This window comes from Monopterus albus, unplaced genomic scaffold (genome assembly GCF_001952655.1).
Source record: "Monopterus albus unplaced genomic scaffold, M_albus_1.0 scaffold327.1, whole genome shotgun sequence".
NCBI classification, from domain to species: Eukaryota; Metazoa; Chordata; class Actinopteri; order Synbranchiformes; family Synbranchidae; genus Monopterus; species Monopterus albus.
This window is the reverse complement of record NW_018128207.1, coordinates 214,623-240,825: the sequence shown is the minus strand read 5'-3', so window position 1 is coordinate 240,825 and position 26,203 is coordinate 214,623. Positions and strand designations below refer to the sequence as shown.

Genomic DNA, 26,203 nt, shown 5'->3' with positions numbered 1-26,203 from the left:
TCTGAAAGCTCCTCTGCTGTAATAAATATATATTTCTAAGTATTTCCTCTCTTTCTCACATTTGTTTTTCCTGTTTTTAATTATACATATTCCAATTTGAATGCACACATTGCGAGTCTCTGCACCAGCGTCAGATTCTTCATATGTTCGAACAAGCCATTAAAGATGATTATGATTGTGATTCTCATACTGATTCTGAACTTGTCTCTGTCTTTAAAAGGTCCAGTACATTTTTGTGATGTTTTTGTTGTAATTGATTCTCGGGTGGCATATTCCTTGACCAAAACAACACCTGTCATCACATTAGCTCCAGGATCCTCCATTCCTAGTCAAGCCTTTGTATCTAAATGGCACCTCACAGCCAGCTGACCTGAGTAACATCTGTCTTCTTGATGGTGTTATCCATGTATCTCTGCTGTCACTGCTGGACTTAATACATTGAAATGAGCACTCAGTAATTTTTGTCCAGGCCAGTCTGCAGCACATATTCAGTAAAGATGAATATCTCTCATATTAAGTCAAAATGAGAATTCTCATCTTCAGTTATTACAAGGCAAATTAGATCAAATAAGCAGTAAAAACAGTATCAGAATCAGCCTGTTTTTCATCTACATCTAATGACAGAATGTCTGTCTGTTCATCTGTTTTGCTCCAGGAACTGAAGGACTATCCAGTCTATCCAGATCCCAGTCTTAAGGCTTTTGAAGGGGCTACCCTCCGCTATGCTTCACTTAACCTCAAGTAAACAAATATATATTACTTTTAGTTTCTTTTCCCACTAGATTTGTGTAGCAAGGTAGGGATGATGATGTTTTTTCATGCATTATTGTGTGAAATCGGACTTTACTGTGACTCTTTGTTATGCCTGGTGTGTCTCTGCAGTCCTCCGGCCCAGCTAGAGACAGTGGACCTGAACAACACCTTCTCAGATCCAGAGGCAATGGTAAGATCAACATAGAACAACAAGATATTTAAAATCTGTGTCTGAAAGAACTGTGTGACTAAAAAACAAGGATCTGATTCAGATACTATTAGCACTCAGTAAACACAACATACCAGTATTTGGCTAAATTTAAAGTATACCATTTGATGCCACATACAGTATTCCCATAAGTTAGAGACCTTTGTTGTTGAACCATATATCAGGCTTTCAGCAAACCCGGTGTGCATTAATGAAGGGAAGCCACCAGGCCTTGTTTGCAGTGACGTAATGAACCTGCTGACTGGCATCCTGTCCTCTTTCTCTCCGATTCATGCAGTGCCCCTCAGTGGTTACTTTCTGAACTGATAAGGGCTCCGTGTGTTTACAGACAAACTATTTTTACTGCCCCCATGTGGAAGGACAGCATTTAGAAATGCTCAGCCAGAGTTTACAGTGAAAATACAGGTGGAGACATGAATGAGCTGAGGAATACAGAGAACAAACGTCTCTTTTGTTTGGAAAATGGAAGGAGTCTTTTTTTTTCTTTTTTCTTTATAGTATAAAATTTTCTAAGTGAATATGCTTAATCAAATGCAAAAATGGTCAAATATTGAATACTTACGTTTGTGAATTTAGCGGTAAGTAGGCAGGAAATAAAAACAAATGATACATTCATTTTGTCAAGACTTACCCTAAGCTTAATTGTAACCACTGCTCACCTTATCCTAACCTTAAACCAAGTCATCACTCTAGATTTGAATGATTTACAGTATGTTTTGGGGACTTGCTTTTTTGTCCCCCATGAGAATGTTAAATCTGTAAACAGATTTATGTCCTCGTACCATGAGTAATACCAGGCCACATGCACACACACACATCAAACCTCTCTCAACAATTGTCCTGATGGCTGTACAGTAGCCATCACTACATTCTGTAGCCCGCTGTACGTCTAAAACTTTAACAGGAAAGTGTTTTGAGTTGCTGTACCTGTGTGCCAGAAAATACGTGTGTCAGGTTTTATACATTCTTCTTACATCATGTTTAACATCACACTGAAAATTAAAAACACACTGCAGTGTAAGGGAATATTCCAGTGTATGCAAACCTGGATGTTATTGTTTTCTATATTTGTCTATTGTTTGCCTCAGCTATGGGGACATTGTATGCCAAGCTAATTACTGAGATCTGGGCAGTGATGCTGCCTTAAAGAAGTCAGATAGAACAAAAAGCATGAACAGTTAGAAGATAAGGTTTTCAGACCGGTTTTGAAACAATGCAGAGATTACCCCAGTTTATTTGGAACAAAATAAGGAAAACAAATTATTACCCAAACTGTTTGTGTACCTTACATTCCATAATTGTGCACACAGATAGTGGTTAATTATTTAGCATAAAGAGGAGTTAGATATTCTGCCCCATAAGAGTCACTATGTTCTGAAATCTCTGAAATTATTTTGGTGAAAATAGCATTAATTGACCAAGTCATTACCAAGATTGTGAAAACAAGACCTGAGCTGAAATAATCCTAAGAACAGGGTTTAGAGAAGTAATGGGAAACAATGTGAAGCCTTGCAAGTATAACAAAAGCCAATGTGTGTTCCTCCCAGTCATTTCCAGTGCGATCTCTGGGTTGGGTGGAGATGGCAGAGCAGGACCTGTGTGAGGGGAGGAGTAGCGTGGCCGTTCACCACTGTATCAGACAGCTGTCTTACTGCAGAAGGGACATACGAGACTCAGCTGGTGTCTGGGGCGAGGTCAGTGCATCAACAGATGGTTACATACAATCTAAAGTATGCATACTACACTGCAGTAGTTCTTGACGTGTTGACTTGTGAGCAAAGCACCTTGCAAAACCCTTGTCACAGTTAAATCCTGACTCTTGAGGTTGTGAACTGCAACTATAATGTTTCCTTGTTTGTGGTCTTCCAGGGTAAAGGGATGCTGCTGGTGCTTCAGGACCGCATGTTGACCCTGGTTGACCCAGATGATCGCAGTCTGCTCCACTCCCAGCCAATCAGCAGCATCCGTGTCTGGGGCGTTGGCCGAGACCATGACAGGTAGGTGGACAGTACAGTCTCTCTCCTTGTATGAAACTTTTTTGCTTTTGTTGTTGCTCTGCAGGTGCATTTCCTTGTCTATTACCAATCCCAAATGTCTTATTTCTTCTTGAATTTAAATGAGATAAAAGTGAAAACTTAACACAAACACATACTGTAAATCATGCTACAAACATGCACATAAATGCACAAGCACAGTGTATACACTTACTGGCACAATGCAAAATGCATATGTGGAACATTCTTGTTGTTAAACAGCTGAATCAGGAGTTTTAACTAACCATCAGAGAATGGAATCGGCTTAATTATTATTCAGTGCATGTTTGCACAAACTCCATTCAGAACGGCATAATTATGCCCTTTGCTCCATGTTTCCGGTTGACACTGAGGACCTATGGGACCTTCAGCCATTTGGCAATGTGCCATGGTCTTGACCTTTCACTGTGGAACTGACAGTGTGCTGATTCTAGCACAGCTGCTAAGCCCTCATTGACACAGGGCCCCTCAGTGTTTCCTTTAACTTTTGGAGCAATTATTTCAAATACTCACACCTAAACTCAAAGCTGATACACATCTGGAAACAGTAGTGCTGTTGTAATACACATACATGCAGGGATTCAATATGTATGAAACATGTGGATATTTGCAATTGTGCATATACCCATATAAACCTAATGTACATACAACATTGTTGCAGCAGTGTAGACTGTAACAGTGAGAGAAGTGGTGGGAGGGTTGCAGTTCGAGAAGCTGTCTGGCCCCTGGGATTAAGTTAAAATGGAATCTAAAATAACATCTGTGTAAACCTTGTTTTTCCAATTTCTCTGCTTCTTTCTTCTTATCTTTTATTTCTGTCCTTCTCTTTGTCCATTAAGTGCTTCCATAGTCTTGTTTTCTCTTTTCTCCCTCCTGTCCCTGTTGTCTTTCTCCTCTTTTTCTTTGCTCAACAGCACCACTACCACAACATTAGCTCTGTGTGTGTGATAGATAAAGAGAGCAAAAGAAAGAAAGGGGTCCCTCCGCCTCCTTCAGTCTCAGAGGAGTGAGACTTTCAGTGACTGTCTCTCTCAACGGTAATGGACAAAGCGTGTAGTAGATGGAAGCAGGAAGGGTTGGCCCAGGATAGCTCTCCCACTTGTTCTCTTCCCTCTCACTCTATCCCTCGCTCCTTTCCTCCCACCTGGCCTTTAAAATCTGCAGTCTGATCTCTTCTATTTGGTTGCAGACTTAAAACTCTGGATGTATTATAATACTACATGGCTGGAGCGTGGGAGATTTAGATGATGTTTTAATTCTCTGGGACTAAAATGCACTTTCCATGTATGCAGTAAATTGTTTTTAGTATCACGTATCTTACAGGAGTATAGACTGTGTGTGTGTCTGAGAACAACAGTATAGTGCCGCCACTAGAGTGCACTATGATCAAAGTCTGTGCATCCCGAGAAGCTGATGGACTCATGTCCACATCATTTTGTGTCCTTTTGGTGTGGAATTGTTTCATGGTTTAGCCTGAAATCTGTATAATATATGATGCATAAGGGGGTTAGGCTTTCTTTTTAACTACAAGGATCCTTATATGTGCTGCTGTGATACTGGATGTTGACAGCCGTTGGTGCGATGGTACTGTTATCATGGTTGGACCGAAATCCTTCTGATTATGTCGCTTTTTATTGTTTGTTCTTTTCCTTTGAAAGAATAAAATAATTACAAAAAAGAGACAAAGAAAACTGGTGTGGAAGAACCTTGCTGCTCTGGAAGGAGCCTTTGACCTCAACCCCATCCAGCACCGTTGGAGCTGAACGCTGGTTTAGCTCCTTGGAAAGGGGAATAAATCCCTGCAGCCAGGCTCCAAAATGTTATTGAAAAGTGAAGTGGAGGCTGTTATAACATCACAATAATAATGGCCACGATGTTGAACAGAGCTTTTCAACAATCAGATATGAGTGCAATGTCTGTTTGTCAATATACTTCCTTTAGTGTCCTCATACTCCTTCATACTCTGTAATGTACCTAATGACTGGCTTGGGAAATGCAGGAACATTGTGCCGACTTGTAACAAACTGACTTTTCTGAACCATGTGTGTCTGTTTAAAGTTAGAGAGGTAATGCTGTTAGCTAGTTGGTAGATGGTGGCAGATAGAAGAAGAAGGATGTCGTTAATTATGCATGCAAAGCATGTTTCACACAGTAAAACTCCCTGTGCTCTCTCCATCCATCTCTTCTCTCGCTCACTATCCATCTATGTGGGGAATATTCCCAGTCTTGTCCTGAATGTTCTGTCTGTTTCCCTTAGCTCAGTTCAATATGAATGAGACCCCTTGTCTCTTAAGCAGGGCGGGGTGAGGGGGTGGGGGGTGGATGATCTCCTCTATGAGGTCATAAAGCTATATCTGGAGCACTCAGCAAGTCTGACTATGTGCAAGCCTGGGGCTGCAGCATGTATATGCTTGTATATGTGTGTGTGTATGCACATGGGTTTAAAATTGATGGTGAATCTATATGTGGAGCACTCCATGGTATGTGTGTGCTGGTGTATGAGTGGGTGTGCATGTGAGTTCCCTCACTTCTTCGTCCCCTCTCACTGTCTGTAATGCGCTTGTGCTCTTTCTGCTTTCTCTCCAGCGATCTTTCTGCCTCACTCCTGTGCCAGTGGCTGCAAAGCCTTGTCTCTTCTTCTTTGTTTGTCCTGCCGTTGCACTTTAGTAGAGTATAAGCCTTCCCCCCTTTTTTCTCCAGCCTCAGTGAGACAACAGGGAGCTTCAGTGAGATAGCAGCAACTGAGGAAGAGGAAAAGATATTCAAGACAAACAGAGAGTGTGTGGGGGTGGGTGGAGGGGGCGGTCTGGTGGTGGTGCTTTTTTGATAGAGAGTGGGGTAAAAGAACCAGTGAGGGAGAAAGAGGAGAACACTCCCCTGCTCGCACTGAGCACTGAGCAGGACACACCAGGTCATTGTAGGAGACTGTTCAGACTGGGCAAGCGAAGCAAAGGAAGTCGACCGTAGAGGAAGACAGGGAGAGAAAAGGTGTAGCAGAGGGAAGAAGAGGGAGAAGTGGGGGGGAGGGGACGGATAGAGGGAGAAGAGAAGGGGATAAGGAGCCCCAGAGGATTTTTAAAAAAAGACGAAGAAGAAGAGAGGACGCAGACGGGAAGAGATTTACTCCTGGGTTCTGCCTGTGAAGGGGCTGTGGCAGTGTCACCGTTTTGCAGAGGAGCTAACAAGGCAAGGAAGTAGTAGTTGGGGCGAGGATGTTTGTCTGTGTGAGTACCCCTCCAGCTCTCCTTATCCATCCATCGCACCACTTATTGTCATCTATCACCACCTTTCTTTTTATCCCAACATCACCGCTTTCCTTTTTTCCTATAATGTCTCATTTCTGTGTTTCTACAGAGAACACAACTCACAGCTCCACAGCCACACTTTCTTTTACTACCTTTCCCTTTATTTCTTCATTCATGTACTTTTCAGGCTCTCGCTGTGTGTTTGACTTTAAGCTGTGTACTATGGCTAACCATCAGGTGTAGGGATGCAGGCTGTTGGCTGCAGGTTTGCAGCCAAAGTCACTGAAACATGAGGAAGATGTTCAGGGAGCCAGATTAAAAAGAAAAAAAAAAATAGAAATGAAAGCAAAATGAGGGATGAAATAAGCAAAGAGAGGACTGAGAAAGACGGGATTAAAGAATCTGGATGTGCTGCGGGGATTTCTCCAAGTGGCTGTTTGGAGCTGTTTGATACTGCACTTGGTGTTATGTGTGTATTCTGTAGAGGCAAAATGTTACTATTTTTGACTTACACATCATGCATTGCCTCATAAATTTGTTTAACTGATGATTACATACCAAAGAGGAAACGATGCGTGTGTCTTCTTGTGTGCGTACATGATAAATGCCTTCACCCTATGCATATGTGGAGTTTCCCTCCCTCTCTTACGTTCTCTCTCTCCTTTAATATCTACCATAACAAGCAGAGGAGGATGAGGGATGAGCCAGGAAACAATGAGCAAAGGGTGAAAAGCCATAGTGAAATGATTAAAGGCACCAGGGGGCAGTTGCTGCTTGTCCTTGCTGTGTGACACTTATTAGGACTGAGACGACACTGTTTCGAGGTGGAGCATGCGTGCTGCTGTCATATAGGCCTGTAACAGTATCTCAGTGTCTTGGTTTGTGTGCATTTCATGCTATTAAAGTGAACTATTGTTACCTTTTTTTACTGATGGCAAGAGAGGTGCAAGCACACACACAAACACATGCACAAATATGTAATAACACACTCCTACAAATACACACCCATTCCATAATTCATTCATATTTATTAGTGGGCAGAGGTAGGCTCTGTTTGCTTATTCCTCCCCACTGCTGACCTTCTGTGGACAGCTGTGGCATGTTGAAAAGCAGGGAGAGAAGGGAGAGAACACACAAGCCTCCATCAGTATTTTAATTCTGAACATAGCGATCACCTCACTTTACAGCAATGAAATGAGAAGTTTGTATTGTGGCACTCACTCTCCAGTCCCTTCCAGTCATGATGTTCCAGTTGAAGTGCAACTTATTTGTTGATGTGAAGTGCTCATAGCCTTACTTAACATGCAAGGCTCCTTTGATGGCCCACAGGGACCAGAACACCTAGACCCACTCGATAGATGCCATAGTGATTGATGGCCTTTCCTCCCCACCCCTGCTCTGATTTGAGACCCACACTAACTTCTCTCTTTTACCGCAAGCCATTGTTCCTCGACGTCACCTCCTTACATCTACCCACAATTCATCATTCCCACTTCTCCACACGCGTCTTCTGAGGATATGTCCATTCACCTCATTCTCCAAAGGGTCATCAAGGCAGGAGCTACGTTCCCTCTCACTCTCCAGAGTTATATGTTAGACACACAAAAAAAACATGCACAAAGACACATATAAAAAATCCTTATAAAACACACTCTCTCTTTCTCTTTCATTTTTACATTAGCATTGTTAGGCACACCTGCTGTAATCCCTGTCGTCCTGACAGATTACCCCTCCTGTTCCTCCTATAGATTTCTTCCCTTGCCCCAACAAGCCAATAAATCTCCTCCCGATAAAACCTTCTCCGGTCCTGACTGTGGCAGGCAGCCATGTGAGGAGACGCTGATGTTCATACAGGGCTGAACACAGTAGGACACTGGTATAGCCGGTGTCTGCCTGTAGCTCCACTATCTATTCAGACTACAGACAGCAGACCGCCTAAGCTGAATAGATTTGAATCATCAACATGTTCGGAAGCACTTGATGTAGGTTTTGATTATTTTTTTCAGTGGGGGCTGCTGTTGGTGTGTCTAGCAGAATAAATCTCTCCCTATTTATTTCAAAATCAATATCACATTTTATTCAGCTCATTTATTTTGACGGGTGTTTTTTAAAATCCCCTTTATTCTATTTTGTTTTCATTCCTGATATGTCTGGAGCTTTTAATCAGTGTACAAGTCGATCATTTGCAAGTAGATGCAAGTTAAAAGGTTAACTAATGAATTAATTTAAAATCCCCACAGGGCAAAGAGTCACAATACTAGAGCCCAACTGGCTAACAACAGCAGCTCCTCAAGTTCAGATGCTTTTGTGTCTGAGTTTAACTTTTTAGTTTGGAAGGATTTTAGTAACTGACAGCGAAGAAACCCAGTCAAGTCCGTCCATCCATTATCTGTAACCGTTTATCCTGTGGATGGTCATAAGGAGACTGGAGCCAGTCCGAGCTGGTACCGGGTGACAGACAGGGTAGAATGATTACAATAACACCAGATAAAGAAAAGGCAGCTGGGACTAGGAAATGTTTGGTTCTTTTCTGTTAGTCTTCTATCATCATTCTAAATATAGTTAGTAAATATTCTTCTTGTAATTTGGTGGAGCAACCCTTTAAAAAGCCGAGTACAACCACTGTAACTAGACCGCGAAAGAGACTGCAAATTATAGTGTATGTGCATGAAATAAAATGATTTATGGCACATGCAGCTAATTAGGTTCCATGCATACGCTGTGATCCAAACCATACTGAGACTAGAGCTTGCAATAACTACACTAACTCTACACCAAATCCCTCCGCTCTCCCACTCACTCTCTTTATCGCTCTCTCTTTTGTACTCGCACATACACACACATATTAGTAAGACATATGAATGGTGGTGTGTTACTGAAGTGACATCTCACTGAAGCCTTATCTCAGGGGAGAATATTGGCAGTTGTGTACAAACACACTCACACAGACGTGCACACACACACTCTCCGGAGCAGTCTGATGTATAAATGATCAAGAGCAGCAGGGTATCGTCTTTCTCCCTCTTTCGCCCCACCAGGATCCCTCTTTCTCTCCCTCGTCCTCCGTTCCCCACACACACTCTCGCCCACCCACCTATCTTTGCTCTTAAATATTTCATGAAATACGACAAGTGTTGACACATGCCTACTGCGTGTGCCTCCTCGGTTTGTTGCCCCTCCCTCTCTCATTTGCCCCTCTGCTATACCGAATGCTTGAAATTGGGTCACAATGCTGCATGTAGATAAACCGGGGTTGTGTGTTTTCCCCCATTTTATAGTAAAACACCAGAAAGCTGCAGAGACACTGAGGATGAGTCAAACTGAGGCGCTGCTGCTGCAAACAACATCAACTCTCAACAGCATGCTGTGTACGCTCTTTAATACACCATAGACAACAGTTTTATTTTTATTTTTTCACTTGATTTTGACCCAGTTCTTTGTGGCTTCAGGCAATATCGGTGACTGTGTGCTTGTATCTGTCTTTCTGCCTGGGAGTGTGTACAGTATGTACGCATGTAGAGCATCAAATGTGTTGTGTGCTACCAGTGATGCAGAGAGGGCCGCCTCCTCCTTTGCCGTGCGCTCTGGCCCCGGGTGCTCAATTTGCTGCTCATCTTGGTGCTGTAAACAAGTTTACGGTGTAGAGAGGTAATTACGTACAGACATTCTACATTAGGGCTAATGGCTGTGGGCCCTGACTAATTCTGCAGGTCACAGAGGGGTTTATACCCTGTTTTGTTGTCACATAGGCTGTACGTATGCCAGTGCCACTGTGGATGGAAGGAGTTTTACTGGTGCTGCTTTTAGTTAGTTACAAATCAGCCTCAAAATCCTGCCCCTCTGATACCTTTTTGCCAGTGTGCTGCCTTATTAATATATTAAAGGTATAGATCAACATTTTGATGGAGAAACTTGCATTTTTTCTGATGAGGAGATTGATACCACTGTTTTAAAGGTATCTTAAGTTTAAGGCTAAGTAGAAACACTGTCACCAGTGTAGTTTGTTTGAGTCAGGTCAGTTTAATTTGTGTAGCCAAACATCACAGACCTGCCTGAGATGCTTTACAGTATGCACCATATATGCCACCATCTGTCCTTAGGCCTTTTATTTAAACGACGAGCACAGCACAGGAGGAATTCCCCTTTAGGCAGAAGTAGCAGTAGTAATATTACGATATGAAGAAGCAGCCTTATAGTATTAAGTCATTTATGTACAAGGATCTAATGCAGTTTTCTGCTTAGTACATTTTCATTAACTGAACGCAAGGGACCCTCGGAAGTGTTTGTTATGGGTTAAAAATCAATATTCACCATGATATAGTTATCAAATTTTTTTAGACTCTCAAATATCAAAACCAGTACCATCTCAAAAATCCAGTATTGGTCCAGCACTTATTAAAATACTGGATATTTAAGCCTTCAACTTTTATAGACGCAACTGTACAACAGTGGATACTAACACAGCATCAATAATGCAGTAAAACCAAATCAGTTTCTGTCGGCAGCTCTGCACTGTCCTGTTAATGGTTCTGCTTTGCATCTCTTCTGTCTGGTTTTATCTTTGTATTTTATTACCTTGTTTATCACATTGTTCTTGATTCAATTACAATAAATTACACTTACCTTCAATCATGGGCAACATTCACTTTTTTGCTGTAAACACAAGCTCTCAGGAGTCTAATTAAAAAAAAGCTTCTTTGCATCAGTATTTTTTGCAGTGCTTATCTGGACTAATGGAAATGGACACTTTTTCAACAGAATGCAAGGTCCATTGAAATAATTTGATTTATATATAAGTGAATTTGTGACAGCAAAGGGTCCAAAATGGTGCTTTAGGATTTATTTTATTATTAACATCAGTGCTTCTTATGATTGTCATGAAAGGTAGTGTAGCCCACACAGGTCAGCGTCATACCGGGAATGTTATTCAAGTTCAGGCAACTGCAGAGAGCTTTGCTTTACTGAGGATGGTTTCACGCTGCATCCTGCTTTTAAGTGCAGATATATAACAAAACGTGTCACACAACTGCTGAAAAAACCTAAATAATTGGAGGGAAACAGCTATTGTATATTAATACACCTGTGAGTTGTTTTGGTATTCTCTTTACAGTGTGGTTGAAAGGGCTTTCCTCTAAATCACCATCCAGCTGCTGTTTCCACTGTAGCATTGCTCTCATCTGCCACAGTTCAGCGTAGAATCTCACTGGGAAACTGGATCAGATTCACTTTGAACTGAAGCCACAGCGCTGTCAGCTATCATAGAGTCCTCAGTTCAGTTGCAGTCAACAAGTATAACATATTTCCCTGCACACACACTGTACATACACCTGGCCCTCACTGTGTACTCATACTTTCTGCTGACAAGAGAGTCACACCAAACTTCCTCCTCAGACATTTCTAATCAGCATTTAGCTGTGCAATTAACATATACAAGTGCATCAGCATAGCGGCCAGCATTACACAGACACTCTGCAAATCTGTTTGATAATTGAAGTTTGTGTGAAGTGTGTGTGATGCCACAGTGCTCTGTGCTGTGTGTTTGTGTGTGCATGTGACAGATGGTTTGGAGAAGACACGAGTCTCTACTGAGCAATACTGGAAGTTACAGAGCAGAAGAAAGTAAAGCAGAGCATCCTGGGGACTAGTTACATTTTTGATATTTTCACAGCTTCTTAAAAAGCGGTGTCTTTTGCGGGACACTTTAGTTTTATTGTACCATTTTTGCACAGTGATGTTATTCTCTACAAACAAATAATACAGCCTTGTCAGTGAACGTTGTGCTTTATTTAAAATATGGAGCATTATGTTTACAAATCATAATGCTTATGGCTGAAAATAAAAAGGGGGGAAAACAACACTACAAAACCATCATTGCTTTTACAAGCAGTTATTACTGATATATCTCCATTCGTGGACCAGTTTAGTTGCTTACTGTAATGGGTAATTGGTCATATATAAACAGTGTGACTGTATTTGGAAGAAGGATGAAGCTAATATCTGCATAGCTGTTGTGTTATTTCACAAAAATCATGCATTTGCCTTCAGATTTTGTCCAGAAGTAGACATGGGCGGATCTAGAACTTTTGGGGTAGGGTGCCCAGGCTGGGGCACAGACTCAGAGAGGGGTGGCACATTTGAAATGCATGTAAAACGTAAAGTACACCCTTAGTTCTCTGAAATAATAAATTATATATTATTAAGAATCAAATAGTTTATTTTGTGTAAAAATGAGACCCACGTCGTACTTTCTTTAGCTAACTTTGGCTGCGCTCCTTATTTACTCTCAGCTGGGGACCCCATCCCCTGCACTGCACAACCTACATTTGGAGAGGTGCTATATAAATAAGAACTGTTTGATTACTAAGTTTAATCACTCACAAAATCTACAATATGGGTATCCTATTTTACTTCGCCCATGACCCATAATTAATCAAATAATAAAGCACGATTTGTATTTGAACCCACCTTCAAAAGAGTGTAAACTGAGTTCAAACCTGTGTAACAATTAATGTTAATTGAAATATAACAGTGGGCTATATTGCACATTGTTCCTGCATGCACAGGCAATATCTTAAATTTGAGAGGGAAATATTTGGTTTGGGTTGAAGCTTTCTTGAATTGAGCAATCAATGCTCATATTTCATGCAGAAAACCAATATAAAAGAGGCAAAGACACCACCAACTTCAGCATCAGCAGCCTCAGTGTTTTGCATTATAGATTTCCTTTTCACATTTCTTACATTTAGTGTCAGTATTTGTCAGCGGCATATCATATTGGTACACCCACATTAATGGTGTTTTTGTAATTGAATGGATGGGCAAAATCATCGCCAGTGTAAGGGAATCACAGCTGAAATGATTCAAGGGTGAGATTTCTCTTCAACTGTACATAAGCCGATGCTACTACTGCAGCACAAACCGCTGGTGACTGATCTCAGACCTGGAGACGCGGATGGCTTTGTGTGACTTTCTCAAACCTAGTTTAGCATACATCTGTAGTCGTGACTTCATTGAATCTGCAAGTTGTACTGTATGCAACCAGTACTGCCTCACAGCTGTCAGGATCAAAGGGAGATTGGTAGTAGTGAGTCAGTCATTCTTTATTCAGCTCTGGAAATATGTGGAGCACGAGAGAGAGAGGGGGGAGAGAGAGAGAACACGAGTGGTGGGAGTCTTGCTCTAACTCATCTCTCCACTTTGGTGCTTTCATACCATTCATCTCATACCTCTTTTATACCACTCTTTTCCCCCTCCACCTCTTCCTCCACCATCCAGCCCCCCAGTGGGTCTCACACCTCGTTCACATTCCTCTCTTATACGCTCCCACCTTTTCATTTTGGCACTCTGGCCTCCTGCCTTTATCATTCCCCTCTCTCGACATTTTATCCATCTATCTATCCTCTCTTCTCACTTTCCTGCCAAAAGCTCATCCCACATCTCTGAGATCTATGTGTCATTCATTCAGTTGTTGGCTGAATCACTGCCTGTCTCTCTCTCTCCACAATATGTCATCACTTCCATTAACTGAGGTTAGGAATGACTGCTCCTTAATACCAATGTGAGCCAACAACTTCCTCACTTTTTCCACTCTGTCTCCTGCCACACTAGGCTGCCCAAATTGAAAACACTGTTAATGGGTGAAAATGTGTCCACACATTTTGTGTGTGTGTGTGTTCATGAAGATCACTGTTTGCACTAAAATTCAGTAGGAAAATTATTACATTTGTTCTTTTGCCTAACATGGTATAATTTTTTTTTTTTTGAAAAACCACAATACAATGTTTTTGAATACCCTTTAAAATGTACAGTGTTTGGTTGGTGGCTTGTCAAAGATACCTCAGATTAGAATGTGAATACTCGAACCAAGCCCAACAGGACCTGTCGGTATCCGAGGGTTTGGGCCAGACTCAAACACATAGGTCAGTCTTTAAGCAAGACGGCTGGAGCACTCAAATGTTTGCTTTGGTTAATGATAAAGGGGAAAACACTGTACAAACCCAACTTCATTGGAGTCGGGTCAGGATCAGACATTATATACTATAAGCATGTCAGGTCAGGGTTGGATTAGAACACCACACTTTCGGGCATGGGTCAGTTTCAGACAGAAATATGCAGCCCAATCCATGCTCTGTCTCAGATGGGTGGGGTTCTGGAGGGGGAATCTGATGACTAACTTCAGTATTTCTAAAGTCCTGACTACAGCCTGGGTTTGGTTACTTTGCTGAGTTTCAGATGGTTAAATCCCCTATTCTGTCCTTCTCTGTTCTCCATTATCACATGTTGCATCACAGCCATATTCACACTTAGCTGCTTTTATTTACAAAAACTTGTTTCTGTTTGTCAATGATTATAAATTAGTGGTTTAAATAATACACTGCTACCACTTAAGTAATAGCAGTAACAGTATTACCTGTACTACTGTAAATCCTTTATTTGTGAGTGAAATAACCTGACAATGTAAATATGACTCAAAGACAAAACCTCTTTTGTCTGATTGACTTTACTAAAATTTTAAACGAGACACAAAAAATACTGGCTTTGTAACTTTGCTGCATGTCCAATAATATGTTTTCAGGTGTGAAAAATGCTTGCAACACTTTCTGTCAGAGACTCACATGCAAATTAGATGTAGAGAGAGAAGAATGGAGAGAGCAGCTTTTGGGCCATTCAGGATTTTGACACCAAAAATCTAATTCCATCAAACTGGATGACACTGAAAAGGGTGTAGAGTCTGCTTTTGAAATGGAGCAAAAGGAAGTAGAATGGGAAGTACATGGGCTCAGAGCAAGAATTTTGAATGAAATTCAAACATAAGAGAGAAAGGGATGCATTGCAGAACAGCATGTATAGACACGAGAGCTTTTAGGCAGTTTATATATGTGTTGATTTAATCTCCATATGTCTCTGTCAGTGTGTGTTTGCATGTGGACGCCCACCGGCTGTTTGCAGAGCAAGTTGCAGGAGCAGTTCTGATGTTCTGACTCCAAAGACTCCCTGTTTGAAATAATCTGCCAGCTGCTACCACACACACATACACACACACCGCTTCTTACTAAGTGTATCATCAAGGAATCAAAGGCAGTCAACAGGCGTCTGCTCTTTCTTCAGTCTGTTCCTCATTTGTAGTGCTGATAATATGGGGAAGAGTGTGGCTGGATGAGTTACGCTGTTGATATGATTCATTCTATGTTGCTTTTTTTAGGGGCGTTCTCATGTCTTGGAATGAAAAAAAGTAGAAGAGCACATAGAGCAAGAGAGCTAAGGAGTGAAAGGAAGATTAAAGAGCAAAGGCAAAGAGAGGGATGAAAGAGATTGGTAGGAGATAAAGGTAGAGGAAAAGGGGAGTAGGGAGAGTGTGAAGAGGGAGAGCCACAGTAGTGTGTGTGTGTGTGTGAGTGAGTGTGTGAGTGAGTGTGCGAGTATGTTGGCCCATCTAACAAGAAAGATGTGCTGTATCATAATATAGTGGAACACTAAACAGCTGAAATGAAAAGTACCCCCATACAACAAGCACACACACCGGCACACACTTCCCATGGCAAGAAACAGCAGTGTGTCTGTTTCTGAGTCGGAATGTCATGTGTATTAACTTTTCTTTCCTGTTCTGTCCCACCTTTTCCCCTGTTTTCACTTTCTTATCTCTTCATTTCTCCATCACCGGCCTCCTTTTTTCCTCCTCACTTCTTTCCATCTCCTTCCTCTTTATGCTTCCCGGGACCCAGAGAAAGGTAACTGCTCTCCGCAGTCTGACTGTGCTACTCCATTATCAGTAATCATTGTATAAAGACTTCTGTGCAAACACAGCGGTCACTTCAGGCATCACATCAGAGGCTTTGCATTTCCCAGAGTCACTACTGGTCCTTACAGGAGGGCCGCAGCATCCTCTGAAGGGCCAAATCACTAGTGTTAAATCTTTAGCGAGCCAGACTGGCCACAGACTATTTCCTATTAAGAGTTGCATGCTGTTTTATGGTGTTTTGATCCTCCATAGATGGTACAGAAGTCATAAAAGAACCATTTGTAGTTTACGCACCAAGGCCAATCATGCTGCTTCTGTGACACACTGCACAAATATCCCTGGGTGAAGTGCACTTGAAGCATGCATACACCACACACACACATTCCATTGTACTTTCCTTCCTGGCCACAGGCAGGGAGCATTATTGACCTAAAGTGTGTGAGCACACAATTAAGCAGAGCAGACAGGCCAGATAATGGACTCATAAACACAAAAAGCCTGCTGTGATAAATGCCAGTTGTGTTTGCCATATTTCTGTGTGGTGGTTCAGTGCACTGTACAAGTGTGTTTGCATGCATGAAGCTGTTCAGGTGTGTCTAGTGACACCGCCATCCACTTGGCTTGTCTGCATGTCCCCACTCCTCCTCTTTCACTCTGCATTGTCTCCTTACTCACTCCTGGCTGGAAACACATCCTCCTACCTTTTGTCCTGTAGCTTGTCTCACCTGTTTATGAGGAAGAAACGTGTCTATATTTCAACTTGTCCATGTGTGTATGTGTGTGTAGTATCTCCCACATGTATCTGTGTTTCATCTCCCACCCACTGCATGAAGCTTCTTTCTCAGCGGAGCTTCCTCTCTCAGTCTTGCCCTCATCCACCCCATTTTTCTCTGCCGTGCGGCTCCACTGCCGAGCTCTCAGCACACGGTTTCCCCAGGCAGTGGGACAAACATCTGCCTCTCTGTATGCATGTGTGTCATTGTAGCCAAATTTGGCAACCAGTGAAGGAATAACTAAGGTCAGAGAAACCTATTATTGTTATGGAGCCACATCATCCAACACATGTCACATGTTAAAGGAGCTTTCTTTTAGTCAAATAAAACCTAAGTGCTGCACAAGGAATTACACTAGCAGAACGTATGTCAGCGTGGCAAATGACACACATAATGAAGGTAATTTTTCACAATAAATGAGTGAGCACCAATATGAAAACACTAGAAAAAGAGGTAAATATATATCATATATCATGATGCAAAACGGGGTAGTAATACCTCTGTTGCTATTTGTTTTTTAAACTTGTGTATGAAATGAATTAAAATGAAAATAGCCGGGTTCTGCTCCATTGCTGAACAGCTCCTGGAGCAAACAGGTGCAAGAAGAGGATTGGAAAGTTGTTGTTTTAGAACAGAGGACGGGTCCAGTGCCAAGCTTTTTTTGAAGCTTGCAAGGAGTCACCTCCTGACAACACATATAGAATGGAGAAAAGATGTAAAATGCACTGCAAAGGAGCAGCAGTAAAATATGTGCTCAAACACTGGGGAGGAATTTCTGATGGAAAGCAATCAAGTGGGTTGATGGTTATTCCCTGATTTTTGAGCCTAATAACCCACAAGAAACATGAAAACAACAGGAAAAGCTGTTGAAGGAAATCTACATTTCACATGTTGACCCTAAGCTACTGTAGGTTCCCTCTGGGAAAAGGTGTCCAAAGCCCTTAAAAAGGAATTCATCACAATATGCAACAATGTCCAATGTCCAGGTGTTGCTGTCTGAGCAGTAATGCCAGAGAGAATGGGTACAATCTATTCACTGCAAAAACCATTAGGTAGCGGCCATTCAGTGTATTGAAATCAGATACTGAAATAGATAAAACATGACTCTCCCACAATCACTATATGGAATGAAGAAGTGTGATGAGATGGAACAAATATGATAAAGGCAAAAAAAAAGATACAAAAAGATGAAATCCTCTGTTGGATGCAGTGAGATAAATTGTCCTATTGTGCATTTTCTTTATGCTAACCTACAAGTCTTCCCTTCTTTCTCCCTTATGGGACACATACTGTATGCATACCCTCACCTCATGCCACATGCTAAAGGAGGGAACAACCTGCCTTTTTCTTGTTTTTCTTTCATCCCTCATTCCTAAATTATAAGCTTTTCACTCTGCTGTTTAATTGTGAGTTTCACAGCAGTTGTGGTCATTTAGTTTTCTTTCCACATATAACCATAAAAGTTATAGAGGGCAGCTGGGAAGTGTGTGAAAAGAAAGCTGTATAATTTGCTGAAATTTAAATAAAGAATAAGTATATAGGCTGGAAAATCACCCACCTGGTGAGGTATAATTACTAAATCCCCAGTATTATGGCACAAGAGAGATTCTTACTTACTGCCCCTTTAGCAAAGCAAAATGTTTGGAGGTGCATAAATGTTATGTTTGTTTCTTCGCTCCATCAAAAATACATGTGAGTTGACACCTGTGTTTTCTGTTTATGCTTAAGGGACTTTGCCTACGTGGCGAGAGACAAAAACACACGGGTGCTGAAGTGCCACGTGTTTCGATGTGATACTCCTGCTGCAGTCATTGCCACAAGTCTTCACGAAATCTGCTCTAAGGTATGTCATTCCCATCACCACCTCCGCATGAATGAACTCATCTGCTGCTCTGAAACAAGCTATCAAGTTTTAATCAGGGCAACTATTGGAGAGAGAGAGAGAAATCTTTTTCTGCTGATGCAGTTATCCAGAGCTCCTGTACTTTTTAAGGTTGTAACTCAGCTGATCCTCCTACATGCAGGATATAAAACTAATAGCCAGGAGTGCAAAGCCCAGTCACCGTGCCCAGGCAAGATTGCTGTTATCTTCTACGAGAGATATAACAGTTGAGGAGAGAGACGGAGGAGAGTTTTCAGAGCCTTTACAGTGAGAAGAGGAGATACTTACAGATTACAGAGCACATGCAGCGTTTCTTGAAAAGAGTTTTCTGTGTAAGAGAGATATTACCAACAGTGTGTTAACCCCAGGAACAAGGAATCACGGATTCTTAAAGGTGAAAAGCTGCAGAATAAAGTCACATACTTGATTGACACATACACACTTTCTCTTTCACACACACCCTCACACAGGCTTGTCATTCTATAGTAGTGAGGGCACTCATTGCATTCACTAGCCCCTAATTTAAGATGAACCATTACAACTGAAGGCCTAAGGTCAATCCTTACCCTAACCCTAAAATCCCTTATCCCTCAAACTGCCCTGAATTTCTGAGGACTGGCCAAAATGTCCTCACATTGATGGTACTGTAATAAAGTTTGTCCATGCAACTGCAGAAAGACGTGCACACACAATCAGACTAAACACTAATCCTGTCGTCTTCCAGTGCGGTCACTCTGCCTTTTACAGCAGGTCTGAGTTTCCTCTTTGCTTAATATCCTCACACTCACTTACTGGTTGTATCTTGAATGAGATTTCATTGGCAAAAGAATAAAATAAAAACTCTGATTTCACTGACTCTTATTGAAAAATCTGAACCAGTGAAATTTAACTAAACAAATACAGTGAGCATTGTCTATGGGCTCATGGTGGATTAAGGGATGCTGCAAACAAAGTGATGATTCAGTTTTCTCTTGTCAATAACAACAAATGAAATCATTGGCAGCAGACTGAAGTTGCGCCAAACAGATGTCGTTCTGAAATGTCTCTTCTCAGCACAAAGACTTACAATACAAGACACAGTTGGCACCAACAAATCAACTGTTGGCCTCATCTGGATGAACCTCCCATCCATTTGCTCTTTAACTTGAGTCAGCTGTGGCTGAATCTCTGTCATGCTTTGACTCTACGTCAGCTTCACTGCTGGAATAAAAACTGTCTGAGCCTCCATTATGTGAGTTGGTACCTGCTCAGATATGGTGACCTCCTGGCTCTGACAGCTTCACTTTACACGACAGATTCCTCCCATTCATGTAGGTGTTGTAGAGGGCACATGAATTCAAGGGCAGCATCCACATGAGACCTGGTGTTCCTGTCACTGGCCAGGTCACTGTGATCGACCCGTGCCTTGGGGCTTGCCTGGGACTGATCCTCTTCTCAGTATCCAGATGAAGTAACCCAGTGAACAGACCTTTGTTAAGGGACTATGACCATTTAATTTTCTCCCCCATCAGGTGTCACACATACAGTACTGATTCCTTATATAGAAACCCTTTGCTTTTCTCACACACACTTGTAATTATATCTTTGTCAGGACACTCATGGGCATAATACATTCCCTAGCCACTTACCCTTACCTTAACCATTAGAACTAAATGCCTAACCTAAACCTAATTCTAACCTGAACCCTAAAACCAAGTCTTAACCCTCAAAAAGGTGTTTCAGAAAGTGAGGACTGGCCAAAATGTCCTCAATTTCCAAAAATGTCCTCACTCTGTAGCAAAAACATACTTTTTTGGCCCTCACTATATAGCAAGCACAAGAACACACACACTCAGAGACACTGGTCTGTCCCTTGTAAAGGACAAAGCTTAGAAATACAGATCTTCCCCCTTAGAGGCATGGTGACCCATTTAGAAAGGAAAGATTTTTTCTGTTAAATTCTACTATACCAAATTGAAGGCAGGGTGTGTATCTGTGAAAATGTATGTCTATATGTGTGTAATTCTTCACAGCACTTGTTTACATCCTACAGGCTTGCAGCTGCGCAGCGCACTGAGTGGCCTTTTGTGTGTGTGTGTGTGAGAGAGAGATTGTGTTTATGTGTCTTTTTGCATGCTGCTCCCCTGTGAGCAGAGTTGCAGACTCTCTTCCGTAGGTTTTGATTAATGACACCTACAATTAATCAGGTATCTGTAGCAGGAAGTGCAGTGGCTCAGTGCAGGAGCCATGCAGACTGTTCAACATTATTTAAAGGGTGTGTGCACTGCAGCAGAAGAAGAGCAGAAGTAAAGAAAATAGACAAAGTACTTTTTTCTGGACAGTTGATTTTAAATATATCATTTGGAAGAGGTCTCTAGGGAAAAGACTGGTGTTCTATTCTTTTTCCCTTGTGTCAATAAATCCCATGAAAACACAAAAACCGACAATCAATTGATCTTGCGTAGCCACAGTCTGATGCACCATTATTTTCCAAACGCTATTAACAACACATCAGTTACTACCACTGTTATACTGGGTGACATTGTTTCATTATGAGGAACGCAGGCACTATATTTGTTTGGACTCAATCCAACACACACTGTCCTGCTGCTCTAAATACTCACTATAGTGCACCAAATCTGTAGCTGAAAATATTTGTTTACTAAAGCTACAGTGCCCAGCTGTTTTGGGAACTCAACTTTTTTGAAAAAAATAAAAAATAACACTATATAGTATATTTGCGACCAGTTTTACATCTTAGGGAAATGGTAAAGATTTATAAGAATCGACTTGCACTGTTGGTTTTGTTTTCCCTCCTTGGGATTTGTAACAAAAAATATAGGATATGACTGGACTTATTCTTTAAATTTTTGCTGCTTGAAAATATTTTTTAATGCTTATGTGTGAAAAATCTATACCTTTCCTTCTCTCCATTCTCTCGTTTCTTCCTGTGTTTTATCCCCCTCTCTCCTCATTTTTCCTTTGCCTTTCTCCAGATTATGGCTGAAAGAAAAAGTGCCAAGGCTGCAGCTGGCAGCTCCTCCCAGAATGGCTCAGATGTACCCCTACAAGGTATAAACACACATACACACAATGCTTTTCTTTCTTCTTTCTTTTGTAGTTCCCTCATAAGAGAATTGGATTTGATAGTCATGTGCTATGTACCCGGCTTTGGTTTCTTGTTTCATTGCAGTATTCTTCCACATCCACCATGTATACTGGTTTTAAAAAAATTACCTCATCACCTCAGGAGCCACATTTGTTAGCAGAAAAGATAGCCATATTTGTTTCAATTACACATAGATAATGCCGACTCCAGAACAACTCCTAGCTCACAATCACTGAACTTCACACTTGCAGATCTAATGTTTTTCACCATTTCCCATTTCCCTCTAAGTCCCAGTGCTTGTTCATCTTAGTCCCAAGTAATTATAGGAAAAAAGACAAAACACGCCAGCACCATTCATCCTCGCCTCTAACTTCAACCTGAATGTGTATCTGTGGTATGTGAAAGAAAAGAGCTCCAGCATCAGAATATAAAAGAACTGTATTGGCTCTTCATTTAACGGAGGCAGTCAGCCTCATTAAAACCCAATTAGTGTTCCTTTGAGGTGAGGCCTGGAGCTCGACAGTGCCTACCCCAAGCCCAGCATCAAAGAACTTGTTGGTGAAAGATCCCTCGCATCGTATAAAGCTGTAAGTTGCTCGAGCTTTTTCATTCAAAAACCAGTTGGTATGGAGTGAGAGGTGCTATGCTTACAGCAGATAAAGCAGTCGATAATGTGGTGCTAGAGGCTAACTAAAGCTGTCTTTGTAGCGAATGGAAAACAGGTCTTGTTCTCACCTGAATCAGATCGCTTTGTGGGTTTGTGATTGAAGCACATTCAAGGAGATGGCATTAACAACGAATGATTTGGAAAAAGCACCAGAATAATGGCCATGCTGTCCTCATTGGATCTGGCCTGTCTGAGCTCTATTGCAGATATGGAATTAGTCTGTGAAAACTTCTCAGTGTTCATCATTCATGATAACACTGTTTTCAGGACTTGAGTGGTTCATACTGAATGTGTGAAAATTTAGGGACTTATTCCATGATGAGGTGAATCCAGGTAAAAGCCATTATCCCTGATTGATTTCCCTTAATGAGTCCCTACCAATCACATGGAGCAGAGTTCAGGGTGAATTGTTAAAGGATAAGACTGGTCATTTTCCATATTAGTATTTTCAGCAGTCTCCATACAGAGACTAAAACCAACAATGAATTGCCTCTACTCACAGGTAATGTCTGTCGGTGTGTCAGTATGTAATGTAAACTAAGCAGAGCTCACGCAAGATCTCGGGCATGCACAGTTGACTCACACTCCTACTAACTTCAGGAAATTATGGCTGCATGGAGCCTTTGGGGCAACATAGCCAGATCTGGTGTTATGAAAAAACGTGTCACCCAGTGCAGCGGTGTGTTTCCCTGATGTGTTTTAATTGTTTTTGTACAAAACCAAAGCTAGTCCAGAACTGACACAATGACAGACATTAATCGTGAGTAGAGGCAGTTCACTGTCGGTCTTAGTCTCTGTATGGAGATAGTGTAGCTGAAAATACTACTAATATAGAAAATGACTAACCATATCCTTTAATCTCTGATGTTTAGTAAATAAAATGCAGATGGGGTAAAATGGACTGAAGCTCAAATGAAGAAAGATGTAACATTGTTGTCATTTAGTGTTTTGCATTTCACCTTGTCAGAAATCATCTCAGGCTTGTAAGGCTAATTGTGTGGTGTGTTAATGGTGAGGTCCCCGGGGGTGAAAGATGTTAACTCCTACACTGATTGAGATGCAGGGGATACAGCATCTTTCACTCTGTGTGGCTTTTTTTTCTGCCCATAGGCAATTATGAAAACAGACACAGCTGAGATTTCATGCAGAAAATCCTGCATACTTGTGTTTGAATGTATTTTCTCATGCCCTGATCACAAGAGCAGCTTTTTGAAGTATTAAAATATTCACCAGTGTTTGTTTATTTTTCTAGTACATTCCAATTATCATGTGTGGACTTCTCTTTTGGAATTTTGCGTTAGATGTTGCGTGATAAAATTCCCTGCTGGCAGTCTCTGTGTGTGTTTTCCAGCATGTGTTTGTGTGTTTTCTCTCTGCAGAGTTTCCCATGCCAAAGACTGAGTTGGTGCAGAAGTTTCGTGTGCTGTATTTGGGTATGACATCTGTGTCTCGACCTATAGGTAAACTGATCCCATACTGAAACCTAAACACACAGTATAAGACATTCTCTGTACAGTAGTAAATCCCTCCACACACTGTTTCACTGCCTGGACTCTGTTTTATCCTCAGGTATGGACATCATAAATGGAGCCATAGACAACCTCATCTCCTCCACAGGCAAAGATGACTGGACTCCTGTCATTCTAAGTATTGCTGACACCACGGTGGCTGTCATCAAAGAAAAGGCAAGGGACTTTATGTTTCTATCCTGAGGACCAGCAAATAAATAAAAGATGTGCCTATCGATTAGAGAGGGGAGGTCTAATAGAGCTCTGACTCTCCTCTTTGATGGCTGTGTAGGAGGAGGAAGAGGAGGTGCTGGTGGAGTGTCGTGTCCGTTTCTTGTCCTTCATGGGTGTGGGACGGGATGTGCACACATTTGCCTTCATTATGGACACGGGGAACCAGCATTTCCAGTGTCATGTGTTCTGGTGTGACCCCAATGCAGGCAGTGTGTCTGAAGCTGTGCAGGCAGCATGTGTGGTAAGCTGATATTTATTTGTGTTGTTAGAAAATGTGATGTGGAATATATTGTTTTTTTTAAGTCACTATTTCAAAATGAATAATAAAGCAAATTCTGTATTTCAATGAATAGTTTTGGGATACTACTTTCTTGTCTGTGTGGTAAATATGAAGCCCCCTGCAGGCGCTAGTTTAGCTCACCAGAAAGAATGGCAACAGCCTGGTTCTGTCAAAAGATAACAAAACCAACCTACAAGCACCCCCTGAGCTCACTAGTTAATATGCTATATCTCATTTCTTATATCCATATAAAATTCAGAGTAAAAAAACAACATATACTGTAGTTTTACAAAGGATTTTCTGCTAAAATGTGCTGGATTTTGCTATTTTTGATCAGAGCCATGCTTCAGTAGCTACTGTATTTCCCCCGTTGACAGTCTTTGTGCTAAGCTAACTGGTTGCTGGCAGTAGTGTCATACTGTCAATCTTTTCATATAACTTTTGATAAGAAAAGGTGTATTTCTCAAAATGTCGTTATTCCTTTAAAAAAATGAACCACAAACGGCAAGCAACATACATTTCGCCTTAGATTTTTCTTCATTTTAACACAAAAATCAAATAATTAAACATCATCTAACCCTGTCCTCTTCTTCAACAGCTGCGGTATCAGAAGTGTCTGGTGGCCCGGCCACCGTCACAACGCGCTGATTCCTCCTCCTCGCCCTCTGCAGACTCGGTGACCCGGCGGGTGACCACCAGTGTGAAGCGTGGCGTCCAGTCTCTCATAGATACTCTGAAACCCAAGAAACAGCCATCAGAACTCCCCCAGCAATGACTGTCACCAGTGACCACAGCTCCCCCCAGCTGATGCCTGGGTGCCACTCTCACTATCGCCACGACAACACCTAATCAGTACTAGCCATGGTAACCAATGATGTATATATAAATATATGTTAACAAAAACCACCACAGATGAAGGAAAGAAGAGCAATCCTCAAGTATGTCTGATGAAAAAAAAAGAAAACATAGCTGTTTCATGAGGAGGAAACGTGCAGCATGCTTGCAGTTGTCACTAGTTGAACTTTGACCTCTGAACGCTGCTGTGTCCAAGTGGAAACCACCTTACTGTATGCATATTTCTGGGCTACACTGATCACCTGATCAAGCACTCTACAGACAGGACACAAGAGCACCCAGATGAAAAAGATCCAAGTCCTATTAATAGACTGGTTTGTGGAACCACTCAATTTTTCTTCATGCTCTGTCCTCTTCTGTAAAAACATCAGCACAGTAAGCGCTCCTGTTCTGGGCGGCCATGATGCAAAACTACAGAAGCACTCCAGGATAGACAAGGAGTTGTGTTTGTGTCATAAGAATGACAGGTGAATGAGAGGAGCGACCACGACCACACAGACAGGACCTGTCAACAGCCTCCAGCTGCCCACCGAATGACATGAAAATGTTTTCACCCCTTCGATGTGTGACAACCTTGGAACAGAAAAGAAAAACATCTCCTCTGAGAATGAATGAAGTGAGTGTCATAATGAAGTGTATGATAATGATTGTATGTAGGAAGAGAGAATCTAGGGCACAAAACTTGTAGATATGAGGGAAAGATGAGCTGTTTGTGACAGAAAAATGTTACAAATGTAGGTTTTGATTTTGCATGTTTTCTTGACAGGATATATTTTATGTTGATGAGTTAGTAAGGGTCTCAGTAAGAAGAGTGGTGAACACAAAAGAAATAGATGCTCCCTGCACAAGTTATCACCACTTGACCATGACAGGATTCACTCTGGCACACAAAAAAAAAAAATCTGGCCTATTTCTAA

The 26,203-nt window shown here is 41.6% G+C and overlaps 1 protein-coding gene across 1 annotated transcript; it reads left to right on the top strand.

The window, feature by feature from the left end:
• Positions 1–523: 523 nt before the first annotated feature.
• On the top strand, positions 524–26,197 carry LOC109974294 (amyloid beta A4 precursor protein-binding family B member 2-like). The gene is made up of 12 exons (XM_020624426.1): positions 524–553; positions 656–741; positions 883–943; positions 2,530–2,676; positions 2,852–2,979; positions 15,983–15,988; positions 18,501–18,615; positions 21,630–21,705; positions 23,789–23,869; positions 23,979–24,094; positions 24,210–24,392; positions 25,030–26,197. Exons 1-12 carry the CDS (start codon positions 524–526, stop codon positions 25,204–25,206), a joined length of 1,206 nt encoding a protein of 401 aa, XP_020480082.1. The 3' UTR covers positions 25,207–26,197.
• Positions 26,198–26,203: the final 6 nt, after the last annotated feature.